This window comes from Artemia sp. Qi Xiang Cuo, chromosome 6 (genome assembly GCF_049724085.1).
Source record: "Artemia sp. Qi Xiang Cuo chromosome 6, ASM4972408v1, whole genome shotgun sequence".
Lineage (NCBI taxonomy): Eukaryota > Metazoa > Arthropoda > Branchiopoda > Anostraca > Artemiidae > Artemia > Artemia sp. Qi Xiang Cuo.
The window spans coordinates 79,691,408-79,708,221 of record NC_142799.1 but is presented as its reverse complement, the minus strand read 5'-3'; the positions used below and the strand labels follow the sequence as shown (position 1 = coordinate 79,708,221).

General features: G+C 33.1%; 1 protein-coding gene across 1 annotated transcript in view; it reads left to right on the top strand.

Annotated features, from left to right (window-relative positions):
- LOC148951640 (uncharacterized) overlaps window positions 1–16,814 on the top strand; it is a 90,070-nt gene that overhangs the window by 31,389 nt on the left and 41,867 nt on the right. Inside the window, exon 3 of the mRNA XM_089091239.1 lies at window positions 14,846–15,540. Within this exon, the coding sequence (XP_088947365.1) occupies window positions 14,846–15,540 (695 nt within the window). The remainder of the gene's footprint in view (window positions 1–14,845; window positions 15,541–16,814) is intronic.

The window sequence follows — 16,814 nt, the reverse complement described above, 5'->3', positions numbered from 1 at the left end:
ACACAATAAGGATTTTTCATTCAAGAAATTATAAAAAATATTTGTAAGTAAGTAACAAGCTCTTTATTGATTTCACCTCTTGAATATACAGTACAGATACTTCATTCAAGAAACGTGATTAAACACGTTTTGAAACTACATGCTATTTGTATGCCTTCCTTGGCAGCTTTCCAAACGAGCAGGGATTCCCACTGGTTCCTACACATTGCAAAAAGTGAGCAGTACGAAAACTCCACGTTTTCAACCAGACTGGTTTTTTAGGGACCAATCCGGAGATATATGCAAAGTCGACATCGCTTTATTTCATTTTTTTTTAGGTTCATTTCGCCGAGGTAACGGGCGCGGCCGGGCCCTCGTCTAAATGAACCTTAAAAAAAAAATGAAATAAAGCGGTTTCGAATTTGCATATATCTCTGGCTTGACCGCAAAAAAACCAGGCGGATTGAAAACGTGTAGTTTTAGTCCTGCTCACTTTTTTGCAATGTGTAGGAACCAGTGGGGAATCCCTGCTCGTTTGGAAAGGTGCCAAGGAAAGGCTTACAAATAGCATGTAGTTTCAAAACCTGTTTAATCACGTTTCTTGAATAAAGTATCTGTACTGTATATTCAAGAGGTGAAATCAATAAAGAGCTTCTTACTTACTTACAAATATTTTTTATAATTTATTGAATTAAATTTAATTATTGTGTGTATCCAAGAGTTGACTTCCAGAAAGAAATTGTTACTTACTGAGAATTTTTTCATAATTTCTTGAATTAAATTTCTATATCGCGTATATAATTGAAAATTGTTTTTTATAAAGAGAAAAAAAAAGCTACTTACTTGCGATTTTTTCATAATTTCTTGAATGAAGTATCTGTACTGTATATCCAAGAGGTGAAATTAATAAAAAGAGTTTGTTACTTACTTACAAATATTTTCATAATTTATTGAATGAAATTTCAGTATTGTGTATCCAAGAGTTGACTTCAAGAAAGAAATTGTTAATTAATTATAATTTTTTTCATTATTTAAATAATTTAATTTATAAATATTTTTTATAAATATTTAAAAAAATATATTTTTTTAATTAATTATATTTTTTTAATAATTTATTTAAATAAATTTATGTTGTTTTTTGTTTTGTTTATCAAAAAGGTGAATTCAATAAGGACTCTTCTACTTATACTAAGAATTTTTTCATAATTTTTTGAATTTAATTTCTACCTCGTATATCTAACTAGTTAAAAAAATAAATTCTGTTACTTACTTAGAATTTTCTCATAATTTCTTGAACGAAATGTTTTTTTTTTGTTTATACAACAGGTTAATTAAAAAAATAATTTTATAATTATAATTAGAAATTTTTAAAAATTTATTTAATTAAATTTATACGTAGTATATATAAATCGTTAAAAAAAAAAAGAGTTTTTTAATTACTTGGAATTTTGTCATAATTTCTTGAACGAAATGTCTTTTTCGTTTGTCCAACAGTTAAATTAAAGAAAGAATTTACTTATTAGTTACAATTTTTTTTCATAATTTCTTGAATGAAATTTCCGCATTACGTATCCAAAAGTTGACTTCAAGAAAGAAATTGTTACTTACTGATAAATTTTTCAATAATTTATTTAATTAAATTTATAAATCATGTATGTAAGTTAAAATTTTTTGTTATAAGGAGAAAAAAAAGTTAATTACTTGCAATTTTTTCAAAATTTCTTGAATGAAGTATCTGTAGTCCATATCCAATAGGTAAAATTAATAAAGAGTTTGTTACCTACTTAAAAATATTTTCATAGTTTCTTGAATGAAATTTCCGTATTGTGGATCCAAGAGATGAGTTCAAGAAAGAATTGTTACTTACTGAGAATTTTTTCATAATTTCTTGAATCAAATTTCTACATCGTGTATCTAAGTCATGAAATTCTTGAATGAAATTTCCATATTGTGTATCCATGAGTTGACTTCAAGAAAGAAATTGTTACTTACTGAGAATTTTTTCCTAATTTCTTGAATTAAATTTCTACATCGTGTAGCTAAGTGAAAATTGTTTTTGATAAAGAAAAAAAAAAGTTACTTACTTGTGTTTTTTTCATATTTTCTTGAATGAAGTATCTGTACTGTATATCCAAGAGGTGAAAACAAAAAGAGTTTGTTACTTACTTACAAATATTTTCATAATTTCTTGAATGAAATTTCCGTATTGTGTATCCAAGAGTTGACTTCAAGAAAGAAATTGTTTTTTTTTTTCATAATTTCTTTAATGAAATTTCCGTATTTTGTATCCAAGAGTTGAATTCAAGAAAGAAATTTTTAATTACTGAGAATTTTTTCATAATTTCTTGAATTAAATTTCTACATCGTGTATCTAAGTCATGAAAACAATAAAGAGTTTGTTACTTACTTGGAATTTTGTCATAATTTCTTGAACGAAATGTCTTTTCTGTTTATCCAGCAGGTGAATTCAAGAAAGAATTTGCGACTTACTTACAATTTTTTCATAATTTCTTTAATGAACTGTCTTTTTTATTTACCCAGGGGGCGAATTCAAAAAAGAATTTGCTACTTACTTAAAATTTTTGATAATTCCTTAAGTGTAATTTCTGCATTGTGTGTCCATGAGGTAAAATGAGTGTTCTACCTATTTACAGTTCCATCATAATTTCTTGAATGAAATTTCAGTATTGTGTATCCAATAGGTGAAAACAATAACGACTTTATTACTTACTTGCGATTTTATTATGATTTCTTGAATTAAATATCTGTATTGTGTCCATGAAGCGAATTCAAGAAAGCTATTGTTACTTACTTACAATTTCTTCATAATTTAATGAAATAAATAAAGCTATTCTGAAGAGTAAATACGGGTTAATCTTAAAGATATTTATTGCTTAAACGTATTAACATATTTTTGAAAGAATTTGCTACTTAATTAAAATTTTTGATAATATCTTAAATGAAATTTCTGCATTGTGTATCCATGAGGTAACTTCAAGAAAGAGTTTGTTGCTTACTTAGAGTTTCGTCATAATTTCTTGAATAAAATGTCTTTTTTTATTTATCCAGGAGGCGAATTAATGAAAGAATTTGTTCACGTGTGTCTGACAATAGATGTATGCAAATTCATTTTCTTACATCTCCGACGTTTTATTAGACATTCTAAACGTTTGATATGCTAGCTTACTCTAAAAATAATGAACACATAACAATGTAATGCATAATATATTTTTAATGAAATAATTCTATGTAGAATATTAATTCAAAAATATATTATGAAACATTATTAATATCAATGATTAACTTTGGACATTTTGAATCTGCTCCATAAAATAGTTCACCATGTTCTCTCTTGATATTATAGCTATTGTCTTCTCTTAGTTCGTAATCAGTAGAATAATCATTATTCCATTTTGAGTCATACACAATTTTTACTGGTGTCTCATCAACAGGCTCAATATGCTTTTCGTCTCTGGTATTATTTGGTTCAATGACTGCTTGATCAATGGCAGTAACGTTTGCTGGTGCTTTGTTTTTCATCGATTCATCTTTATATTCCATCGTGATATTTTCTGACAATGCCCTTTTTATTTTTCTGGCAATTTCACTGTCTATTATCACATTATTTTTACACAGGTAACAGTTTCGGCACGTAGACAAGATATTGTTTACGATATTAGTAGAAGAACAGGCCTTTCTTTTATTGATCTTCCGTTGAATGATAATACCCGAAAGGTGACGATTGGATGTATCAGTAGGTAATATGTTACCTGCAAGAGTAGCAAGGAGTTGTCCTCTATCATCAATGATTATTTTTATGTTGGCATTCTCTTTGAGTGCAATCATCTCTAGAGATCTCAATCTCGCATAACCACCAACATAAGAGTTGAATTTTTTCGGTATTCCAAAGAAATTTAATTCCTTACTGTCATGACAATGCATGCATACACTTCCAATAGTGTTACCACCTGTACTTGTTTCAAATTTTATATACTTCTCTTTGTCAGCATTCAATGCTACAATAACCTTTTTATTTAAACACACTTTATTTATATGCTTCATCTTAGCTTTTTTTTTTTATAGATGTGACTTATTTGTTTATCGTTAAACTGCGTAAAAAATACTGATTTAATGCATGAACTAGATTAGGTAGTGTCAATAATCGGTCACAGAATACCTGTGGAAAAGTCAGATCGTGTCTTTGACCAATCATAGAGCGCAATTGTTAGAACTGTAAGCATATTTTGACATTTTAAGTTATGTACAAAAAGAAAAAAAAATAAATAAAATTGAAAAATTTTGAAGTTTTAAAAAAGTTTGAATTAAACACTTTTAGGATATCGAATGTCTTTACTGAAAATAAGAAAAATCACAAGGAATCCGGCAACCGAGTTTCTCAATCACCGTAAAGCTCTTTTAATAGATACAAAAACTACTTATTTAACACAAAGATTTCTTTTTTAATGACCACCAAGTAAAGAAAAGAGTGAAGCGTTTCATAGTCGCATTTTTCCCTCGAATATTTAACAAATACCATTTTTCAATACCATCCATAAAAATCAATTCCTCCAAGAATTAATTAAACTAAATAGTTACCCCCGCCCTAGAAAGTTCGGAAAAGCACGATTGCCTTATTTATAGTGAAGCGTTTCTTAGTCGTATGTTTACCCGAATATTTAACAAGTACCATTTTTCCACACCATCCAAAAAAATCAATTCCTCCTAGAATTATTTAAACTAAATAGTTACCACCGCCCTAGAAAGTTCGGAAAAACACGATAGACTTATTTATAGTGAAGCGTTTCTTAGTCTTATGTTTACCCTAATATTTAACAACTACCATTTTTAAAAAACATCAATAAAACTATATTAATCCTAGAATTATTTAAAATTAATATTTAAAACCGACATAGAAAGTTTGGAAAAACAAGATAGACTTATTTATAGTGAAGCGTTTCTTAGTCGTATGTTTACCCGAATATTTAACAAGTACCATTTTTCCAAACCATCCATAAAACTCAATTCCTCCTAGAATTATTTAAACTTAATAGTTACCACCGCCCTAGAAAGTTCGGAAAGACACGATAGCCTTATTTATAGTGAAGCGTTTCTTAGTCGTATGTTTACGCGAATATTTAACAAGTACCATTTTACCAAACCATCCAAAAAACTCACTTCCTCCTAAAATTATTTAAACTAAATAGTTACCACCGCCCTAGAAAGTTTGGAAAAACACGATAGCCCTATTTATAGTGAAGTGTTTCTTAGTCGTATGTTTACCAGAATATTTAACAAGTACCATTTTAACATACCATCCATAAAACTCAATTACTCCAAGAATTATTTAAAATAAATACTTAGCCCCGCCCTAAAAAGTTCGTAAAAACATGATAGCCTTATTTATAGTGAAGCGTTTCTTAGTCGTATGTTTACCCGAATATTTAACAAGTAGCATTTTTCTATACCATCCATAACACTCAATTCCTCCTAGAATTATTTAAACTAAGTAGTTACCACCGCCCTAGAAAGTTCGGAAAAACATGATAGCCTTATTTATAGTGAAGCGTTTCTTAGTCGTATGTTTACCCGAATATTTAACAAGTACCATTTTTCCCTAACATCCATAAACCACAAGTCCTCCTAGAATTATTTAAACTAAATAGTAACGCCCGCTCAAGAAAGTTCGGAAAAACACGATAGCCTTATTTAGAGTGAAGAGTTTCTTAGCCTTATGTTTAAACAACTATATAAGAATTAAAGTTTTTCAACAAAATCAATAAAAATCAATTCATGATAGAATTATTTAAACTAAATAGTTACCCCTGCCTCGCACAGACAGTTCAGAAAGACACGATAGCCTTATTTATAGTTGTAACCAAAAGTCAAAAATGGAATTTTGATAACAATTGACAGGAATTGGGTTTTTATGCAGATTGCAACTATATAAATTTCATTACGTTTAATATCTAGCCACCAAATGCTCCAAGCCTCAGAAGAAAAAGGATTTTGAAAACAGGGAGCCCGATTTTCGAAAAAAGGGATACCCCCGTGCAACTGAATCCCCCTTGTAACTGAACCCGTGTATAACCGAAACCCCCGTGCAACTGTATCCCCTTTAACTGAACCCTCGTGCAACTCACCCCTCCATGCAACCCGTCCCCCTCAAAACACTTTTCAGCCATTTCTTTTTAAATTGACAATATTTTTCAAACGTTACTTATGCATTATACAGACCACATCGGCGAGGTAAAGCTAGGTCAAGTCACAATGTCATTCTATCGTTACTTTTCAATTAAGCTATTGAATACTTTCTAGCAATGTCTATTGTAAAAGTCAAATCTATTAAGTATCTGAGCTTATTCTTTGTATTGTTGATGCAAGCATCTCATTCTTTAATTACCCGTGAGGCATTCTTAACCGTCGCAATACCTTTACGCAAATATCTTTTCGCAAAACAGAATTCGCAAATCTCGTGAACTAAAGAAGTAATTACCCTTTTCAAAAAACATTAGTCCTTCTATTAATGAATCCATGAAACGAAACCAGTCTGATAGCATCACACAAAATAACGCTCCCATTTACAAATATTTATCTCATTTTTGTTTCGTATTAATATGTTTAAAAACAAATTATCAAAGTTTAAAAAAAAGAAAAACCTAAAACTAAAAGAACATATGAATTACCAATGATTTAACAACACAAAAATAAAAAAAAAAATAACAAATAACTATATACTCTTTCCTCTCGGAAAAGAGTGTAATGACCTGTATAATTAACTACCAGAAAAAAAAAACCTGTTTGTATGGGGGCGCCCCAGAAATGGAATCTCTTAGTCTACTTAAGTTGTCTTAGAAACTTCGAAAAGGGCTCATTAATTGCAAATTGGAGTGGCTTGCGCCCTTTTTAATACTCGAAAGTGATTGGAAGGCAAATAACATCCTTTCCACGCCCACCATTTCCCGAAACACATCCAATAAAAATTTTGAGATAGACATTTTTTTCAGCGTAGTTGATTTCCAATAAAAATTATGTTTTTGATGAGGACAGTCCCCCAGAGCCTTCAGGGCAAGAGTTGTAAGTTATACCCTGGGGGTATATAAGGTTTTTATAGAAGGCGTTGTCGTAAAAACTTAAAAAAAGGCTCATTTGATTGGAAATTCAAAGAGCTATTGCCCTTTTTAATACTCGAAAGTTATTGGAGGGTAACTAACCCCCCTCTCACGCCCTCCTTTTCCCCAAACACATTACATCAACATTTTGATATAGCTATTTTATTCAACGTATTTTAAGTTCTGGAGTTTAAGGTCTTTGGAGATGACAACCCCCTTACAGCCCTCAGGGCAAGGGTTGTAAGTTATGCCCTGGGGGCATATAATGTTTTTATAGAACTCGTTGTCGTAGAAACTTCAAAAAGGGCTCATTCGATTAGAAATTGAAATGGCTAGTGCCCTTTTTAATAGTCAAAAGTAATTGGAAGGCAACTAACACCCCTTCCACGCCCACCATCTTCCCAACATATCCAATCAAAATTTTGAGATAACCATTTTTTTCCAAGCAGTTTAAAGTTCAGGGAATTATACCTTTGAGCAGGACACTCCCCCACAATCTTCAGGGCAAAGGTAATAAGTTATTCCCGGGGGCCATATAAATTCTTATTGAAATCTTACTCGTAGAAACTTGAATTAGGGCTCATTCGATTGGAAATTCAAAGGTCTAGTGCCCTTTTAATAGTTGAAAGTGATTTGAGGGCAACTAGCCCCCCTCTCTCGTCCCACTTTCCCCCAACCACATCCAAACAAAATTTTTAGAACGTGATTTTGTTCAGCATTGTTGATTTTCAGAAACAAATTATGTTTTTGAGGAGTACACTCCCCCACAGCCCTCAGGGCAAGGGTTGTAAGTAATTTGTCGTAGAAACTTCAAAAGGGCTCATTTGATTGGAAATTGAAAGGGCTAGTGCCATTATATGTTATATATTAATGCTTTCTCCACTTTCTTTACATTCCTTTTTTTCTTATATGGTCTATCGCTCAGATAATTCTTGTACAAGTCCCGTCTTCTTTCTATTAGAAATAAAGCATTTTCTCTAATATTCCTAGCTTCGTTCCTAGCTTTCTTCCCTAAGACACCATCAGGGACTTCAAAAATTATTTTCCGAAAATTATTTCATTCATATTTTACATTGTCAAATTTTAAACTCTCCTCTTTAGTATTCAGCTCTTCCTCAAAAATATTTCTCAAATTCTCATCCTGGAGTCTACAAGTATCATCGCATTTTGTATTGATCCTGGTAGCCTTCGATTTACAACAACATAATCAATAAGGTTTGCTGTCTTACCATCGCGTGAATACGACGTTAACTTATGAGCGATTTTATCACCAAACACCATATTGGTTATAACTACCTTGTTATATCTACAAAATTGCAGTGGTCTGTAGACACTACTTTTTTTTCTCCTACATCAAATTTACCTGGACAAGGATAACATCTATCCCCATTTCTACCAACCTGGGTGTTAAAATAGCCTAATAAAAACACCGCATTTCTATTTGTGACTCTGTCTATATGCTCTTGTCATTGCTCTCCGTCCTAAAATGAGAAATTAATATTCTTTTATTAATATCTTCCCAGCCTAAACAAGACTGTGCAGGGCGAAGACCAACTCATCTTCCCAAGTCTACACCGAAGCACTTAAGCCGGCTTAGAACCGAAAAGCAAGAAGTCCCTGGGATATCAAGTATGAATGGAGGCTTTGTGCAATCCTGGACCGATCTTGGTCACTACATAGTTTCCAGCCCTTAGCGATGCTCTTCTATCATAAAGAGTCGAAATCCTGCATAGACTATCTCAAGCCTATTGCATCCAACTCATTATACATTCATGCCTACAATTATTATGCTACTATTGGGAGGCAATCCATATTAAATAAAATAACTTGGAAAAGGTTTTCATTCCAAAAACGCCCACCAAAACAAACCAAGCCCAGAAGAATTATCAACCAGTTCGTGGTAACGAACTGTAAGTAAGGAACAACCCAGCTCAATGGTAACTGAAACTCTAAAAAACGGAATTCTGATAGCAATAGATACATTCAAAAGAATCAAATTTTAATTCTGATTTCAAATATATAAGTTTCATCAAGTTTAATCTTACCCATCAAAAGTTACGCGCCTGAGAAAATTTGGCTGCTTTTCGAAAAAAGGGGAAAAGACCCTCTAAAAGTTATAGAACCTTAATGAAATTCACACCATCATATTCAGCGTATCAGAGAAACCTACTGTAGAGGTTTCAAGCTCATATCTACAAAAGTGTGGAATTTTCATTTTTTGCCAGAAGAAAGATCGCGGATGCGTGTTTATTTTTTTTTTGTTTTTTTTTTTTCCCAGGGTTAATCGTATTGACTCAGTGGTCCTAAAATATCGTAGGAGGTCTCATTGGAACGGAAATTCAAAGTTCCTGTGCCCTTTTTAAGTGACAAAAAAATGGAGGGCAACTAGGCCCCCTCCCACGCTCATTTTTTCTCAGAGTCGCCCAATTAAAATTTTGAGATAGCCATTTTGTTCAGCATAGTCGAAAATCTAATAATATGTCTTTTAGGATGACTTAATCCCCCACAGTTCCCAGGGGAAGGGTTGCAAGTTATGAACTTTGCCCATTGCTTACATATTGTATTGCTTATTGGGAAGTAATCAGACATTTTCAGGAAGGATTTTTTTCTGGTGGGGGGGGGGGCTGGAGGAGGGGGTTACTTGGGAGAATCTTTCCGTGGAAGATGTTTCTTTGGGGTAAGGGATATTTCTATGAAGGGGGCGCCGGATTTCCAAGCATTATTTAAAAAAAATATCAGAAATTAAATTAAAAAAATAAATTTTTTCAACTGAAAGTAAGAAGCAACATTAGAAATGAAAACGAACAGAAATAATTACGTATATGAGAGGGTTCTCCCGCAAGTCAATACCTCGCTCTTTACGCTACAGTTTTTTTTTAGTGCTTTTAAAAGAGGTATCTATTCTAATTAAACGGCCTTTGTTATTCCGGGGTTTGTGAATTAAAAATTTTTTTAACTTTTAAAGTAAAGAGCGTGGTATTGACTAAGGGGAGAACCCCCTTATATACGTAATAACATATGCGTAATAAAAAAAAAACAATAAAAAACAAACAAGTGATACGGCTCAATAGTAATCGAAACTTTTAAAAACGTAGTTTTGATGTCAATAAATGTATCAAAAGAATGGACTTATAATGCTGATTCTAAATATATAAATTTTATTAAGTATAGTATTACTCATCAAAGGCTACGAGCCTGAAAAAATTTACCTGATTTTTTAAAGAGGGGGAAACATCCCCTACAAGTGAAAGAATTTTAATGAAAATCACACCGTCAGATTCAGCGTATCAAAAAACCCTATTACATAGGTTTCAAGCTCATATCTGCAAAAATCTGCAACTTTGTATTTTTTGCCAGAAGAAAAATATACGAATATAGAAGTTCGTTACGTAAGTTAATTTGTAAATTACGTCAGAACCATATTTAGAGACAGCCATTTTGCAAAACAAAAGTAAATTTTTTATGCAAATTTTGTTTACTTATTCAATGACGATGAGGCAAAATAAAGCTGCATTAACTAAAAAACGATCAGAATTAATAAAAAAAAACAAGTTTTTTAAACTGAAAGTAAGGAGCGACATTAAAACTTAAAACGAACAGAAATTATTCTGTATATGAAAGTCCCCTCCTCAACGCCTCGCCCTTTACGCTAAAGTTTTTCATTGTTAAAAAAAATAGAGTTGTGAGAAAGTCAAACTTTAGCGTAAAGAGCGAGGCGTTGAGGAGGGGACAGCCCCTTTCATATACGGAATAATTTCTTTTCGTTTTAAGTTTTAACGTCGCTCCTTACTTTCAGTTTAAAAAACTTGTTTTTTATTTAATAATTAATCAGAATCCAGTGCGTATACTGTGTCTTAACTAAATAAAAACAGTAATGTATTTTTTTAAATCAACGGGGATAAACAAAGTAGTTAAAAGTCAGAATTAGCTTCATTATATTGAGGTTTCCCACGTAAAGAGAGTAAGGGCCTTTGGGCCTGTGCCCCTTCCTTGCAAAAGATCTAGATTTTTTTTTCAATTTACTTGCGTATATCTTTGATAGAATTTCCTTTTTTTTCTTTTTTTTTAAGTCTACAATTACGCCGCAAAACGATGCGTCCTCGAAAATAAAACCTAGCGTACGTGTCGTACGAATCATTTTAATATGTTTTAACCCAAGAATTAATATCTACGTGTTCTATACGTTGTATGTTAATATCTACATGCCAAAGGGTCAAACTAATCAGAAATACTGAAAAATTTGGTGAAAACACTGCTTATACCAACCCCCGCCAGCACCACAGAGAAATCTAAAGAACTACCAAATATTTTGTTTCTACCCTCCAAGATCCCTGGGAGCCATCTCAATCAAATCATGTTTTGAAGGCTATTCGATCTTATAAATGAGCACCCCCTAAAAAGTATTTCAATAGAAGGGGATCTGCATATTATATCGTTGGCAGCGCAATAGCGCTGCCTATGTAAAAAGCGATGTGGGCATAATGTATTAAGTATTTATTTTATTTTATTTATTTCTTTAGACCGGGGCACTTCATATCGAAGCAGTTGTCATAAAAGCTTCGAAAAGGGTTCATTCGATTGGAAATCAAAAGGACTAGAGCCCTATTTAATAGTCAAAAGTGATTGGAGGACAACTAACCTCCCTACTACGCTCACCATATCCCCAAACACATCCAATTAAAATTTTAAAATAGCCATTTTGTTCAGCGTTGCTAAAAGGTTCTAAAACTTTGACAACCCCTCCCCACAGCCATCAGGGCAAGGGTTGTAAGTTATGTCCTGGGGGCATATAAAGTTTCTTATAAAAAGTTAGTCATATGAACTTCTGAGGGGGCCGATTACATTGGTAATTAGAAGTTCTAGTGCCTTTTTTAAGATTCAAACTGATCGGTGGGCGGATACCCTCCCCCGCTTCGTACTTTCCCAAAATGTATCTTATAGAGATTTTGAGATGACCATTTGTTGTCGTAGAAACTTAGAAAAAGGCTCACTCGATTGGAAATTGAAAGGGTTGGTGCTCTTTTTTACGATTCAAAGGGATGGGGGGGGGCAGTCCCCTCCCTTTGTATTTTCCCCAAATGTATCCGATAGAAATTTTAAAACAGCCACTTATTCCAAAATAGTCCAAAGATCATACAAGGCCTTTGAGGTGGACATAATCCCTCAGAGTCTGGGGGCAAGGGTTTTAAGTCATGCCTCAGGGGTATATAAGGTTTTTATGGAAGGGGTGGTCGTGTGAACTTTAGAAGAGGCTCATTTGATCGAAAATGTATAGCTATAGTTTCCTTTTAAGAGTCAAACATGATGCATAGCAAATAGCCCCCCCCCCCCAGCTCCTTGACATCCTTTTTTCCCGAAACACATTCAATTGAAATTATGAGATATCCATTTGTTTTACCAATAGTAAAAAAAAAATTAATAAAACAATGCCTTTAGGGAGAAAAAAATCCCCAAAAGCCCATGGGCAAGGGTTTTAAGTTATATCCTGGGGCAAATAAAGTTTTTATGGAACGGGTGGTCTTATAAACTTAGGATCGGAAGGAGCTTATTTGATTGGAAGTTTTAGTGCCCTTTTTAAGAGTCAAAAGTGAATGGAAGGTAATCATCCCCCCTCCCCCCGAGATTATTATTCCTCAAAACACATCCGATCAAAATTTTAAGAAAGTTACTTTGCTCAGCATTGTTGAAAGGTCCAGTGGTTATCTCTATTGGGACGTCAACCTCCCCACAGTTATCAGGACAAGGGCTGTAAGTTAGGCAATCTGTTCTTTGCTTACAAATAGTATATGTTATTGAGAAAGGTATGCATGTTTGAACTTTACTTTCCAAGAAGACGAAGGGCATTCAGGTGAGCCTCACAGAGAATGTTGAGAAGAGTGTTGCACTAAATCAAAACACTTTATTTGCATACGGATTGTCCAAAGGGTGTAACATAGGAATAACTGAGTGTATTAATTTTGAAAATTCTGGAAGTGGTAAGCGAGATGATCAAAAAGGCAATATTTGCATGCCACTATTATTTGCATACCATCAATACTACTACAACTACCACTACTACTACCACACTACTCCATACAGTATTAAGGGGAAATTTGAACTAAGTCTTTTAAAAGCTTTTAAGGAATATTTAGGTGGAGGTTGAACTAAACCAAAACAAACTATGAGCAAGTGGACTTTCAAAAAGATGACAAAGCAGTATCTGAAGAACAACTTATTTTATTTAGTTAGACCTTTAAGGGTAAGATGTGGGGGATCTTGAACAAGCCAGAAGGCACTATATGTACACTTTTAATACTACCACTACAATTATTGTATCTAATGACGCTAAGGGGATTAAGGTGAAACTTTTAGGGAAGGTTTAGGAGGAGTTTAAATTAAACGAAAAAACTGTATGCATGCAGGTTTTCAAAAGAACATATAGAAACATCATAGGCAGCACCACTCTATAATAGCTAGAAATATCATTGAAACTTTCAAAGGAGCTAATTTGATTCAAATTTAAAATTTCTGCAGCCCGTTTCACGAGTAAAATGAGATTGGACGGCAAGCAGCCCTTCTCTCAAGCCCATTCAATTTTCAAACGCATTCAGTCAGAGATACCCATTTTGATCAGTATAAGTCCAGCAACTATGACTTTGGGGATATTGGGCGTCAATCCCCCTCAATTATGCAACTGGCCCATTATTCTTTAAAACTAAATGTTGCTTTAAGCTATATCAAAAGGCATTGTGTTTATGGTTACCAATAAGGCACTTCAGCAATATGTCGAGAACGACTGGTGGTATTAAGTTGAAACTTTTGGGGAGACTACTATTGTTACTTCTGCTCTTACAATTTAAATAAACAAAAAGAGTTCAGGTGTATCCAGGTTGTCAAAGAGCTTGGAAAGAATGTCTTGGGAATGATATTAAGTTTCGTTTTTCAGGTCAACTTGAGGAGGTATAACATCAAATAAAAAAGCACTATTCATGTCGAGATTGAAAGTTGTAGAAAAATTCCCTCCGACATACCAATTTCAACCCAAACTATGGATTCTTATAGAAAAAACTGAAAAGATATAAAATTTAAGGTTGTCCTTGAAAAATACTATGTCAATAAAAAAAAGAACAGAAATTAATTTAAAATTTTTTTTCCACAAAACCAGTTTTTCAAAGAGAAGTAAAGAGCCACAACTGAGCAGAAATAAAGCTTAATAATCTTCCAAGTGTAAAACTACCACAAATCACTATCAATAAATAAATTAAACTTAAAACGAACAGAAATTACAATAAATAGCTGAGTCAAACTCAAAACGAGCAGAAATTAGTATGAGTAGGGCTGGTAACCCCCATGCCTTCTCAATACCAGAACATAATTTACACTTTACTGAAACCAAAATTCACTTTAAATGTTTTCAATTTTTTTTCCTTTCATAAATAAAAATTATCCAAACTTCAAGGAGCAAATATCAGTATATGCCAATTAAACTGAAAATCTACGGTCAGTCGTTTTTTTTTTTCAGCAAAGCTCAAATTATATTCTATTATTAAAAAGGCATGGGTGCTCGTATTGAGTTTGACCCACCTAGCTATTGTAATATCTATTCGTTCTGAGTTTCATTTGTTAATTGATAGTGATCTGTGGTAGTTTTAAGCTTAGAAGGTTATTTGACTTTATTTGTGCTTTATAAATTCAAACTAGCGAGTACTTTCGTCCGGTAAGCAGTTCCTAAACAATTTTCACTATTTATGTAATTTTTTAATTATCTCTTCTTTCAGATTATTATCCAGGGAGATCGCGAAGTATCAGATGAAGGGGGTGTTGGCATTGGAGCAATTTATTTGATTGGCAGCAATTTTGTTGAACCGGCAGAAACAACAACAACACTGAGAACCACGGCCACAGATGGTATGGTTTCAAATTTTACCACTGAATGGACAGAATCTACAGAATCAACTGATTCAACTTCAGAGAATTATTTTAGTTCGACTCCAGACACAGAAATTACTCATACTACTGACGAGGAAACGTATCCATCTTCAAGTGGTACCACCCTTGATTCTTCAGATTTTCCAACAGAGTCTTCTACGTCGGAATCTACATACGAGACTAATTCAACGTCTGAGGAAAATCTTACTTCGACTCCAGACATAGAAGCTACTGATGCTACTGATGAAGAAACTTATCCATCACCAAGTGAAACTGCTACTCCAGATTCTTCAGATTTTTCAACAGAGTCTTCTACGTCAGAATCTACATACGAGACTGATTTAACATCTGAGGAAAATCTTACTTCGACTCCAGATATAGAAGCTACTGATGCTACTGACAAAGAAACTTATCCATCACCAAGTGAAACAGCTACTCCAGATTTTTCAACGGAGTCATCCACTTCATTACCAGTAAATTCAACATATTCAACTGACTACCCAACGGAGGAATTCACAGAATCGTCAACAGCCCAAGCAGAATCGTAAGTATTTAAGATAAAATAGGATTTATCAAAATAAAGCTTGTCACTAGTGCTGAGATCTCAGCTTGGCACTATCTCAGCTCATGTATGAGCTGAAATAGACATGAAAGTATTTGATAAAAACAAAAGAAAAAACATATGAAAATTCTGGTATGATTCTACATTGTGGCTTCTTTACTGTGTTTGATTGTCGCCATTGTATCTACGAAAGACAAAAATCCTTTACAGTCAGAGCCGGTAGTTTTCCAGGGTGGGTTCTATAACTAGAAAAAATAGTTACAAAAATAAAAATTTTGAACTAAAGTAGTTTTATGAATTATAAAAAGAGGAGTAATGCATTTTTAAAGAAATGAAAACTTGAGAATTTCGCAAGAACCATAAAAGTGATGTACGAATGGTCGAGGCTAATTAATCGAACACATCGAATTTGAAGGGTAGGTTGTATTTCTCTGTTTGGCCAAAATGTCACAAACCACCTTCTGAGTTACCAAAGCCGATTTTAAGATGTATTAAATAAAAAAAAACAAGTTTTCTTAACTGAAAGTAAGGGACGACGTTAAAACTTAAAACGAACAGAAATTATTCCGTATATGAAAGGGGCTGTCCCCTCCTCAATGCCTCGCTCTGTACGCTAAAGTTTTTTATTGTTTAAAAAAAGAATGAGTTGTGAGTAAGTCAAACTATAGCGTAAAGAGTGAGGCGTTGAGGAGGGGACAGCCCCTTTCATATACGGAATAATTTCTGCTCGTTTTAAGTTTTAACGTCGTTCCTTACTTTCAGTAAAAAAAACTTTTTTTTACTTAAATTTTGAACGTTTTTGAATTAATTCAGGTTTTGATTTTGGGTCAACGTACATGAATAATTAAAACAAAATTTGCATATTAATTTTAATTTTGTTTGATTAAATGGCTTTCTCGAAACTTGCTTAATTTTATTGATGAATGTATTCATTAGTAGTAAATACACGTAACTTGGGAAATAACTTGCGTAACGAGCTTCTATATTCATATATTTTTAATACGTGTATTAGGGGGCTCGCCCCCTAGTCAGTACCTCGCTCTTTAAGCTAAAGTTTGAATTTTGTTCCAATTCTTTAAAAATGACCCTTAATCCCAAAGGCCGTTATTTAGAATAAATAGCTCTTATGAAAGTACTAAAAGATCTTTGGCTTAAACAGCGATGCACTGACCAGGGGGTGAACCCAATCATACACGTATTATTTTCTGTTCGTTTTAAGTTTTGATGTTACTCCTTATTTTCAGTTGGAAAACTTA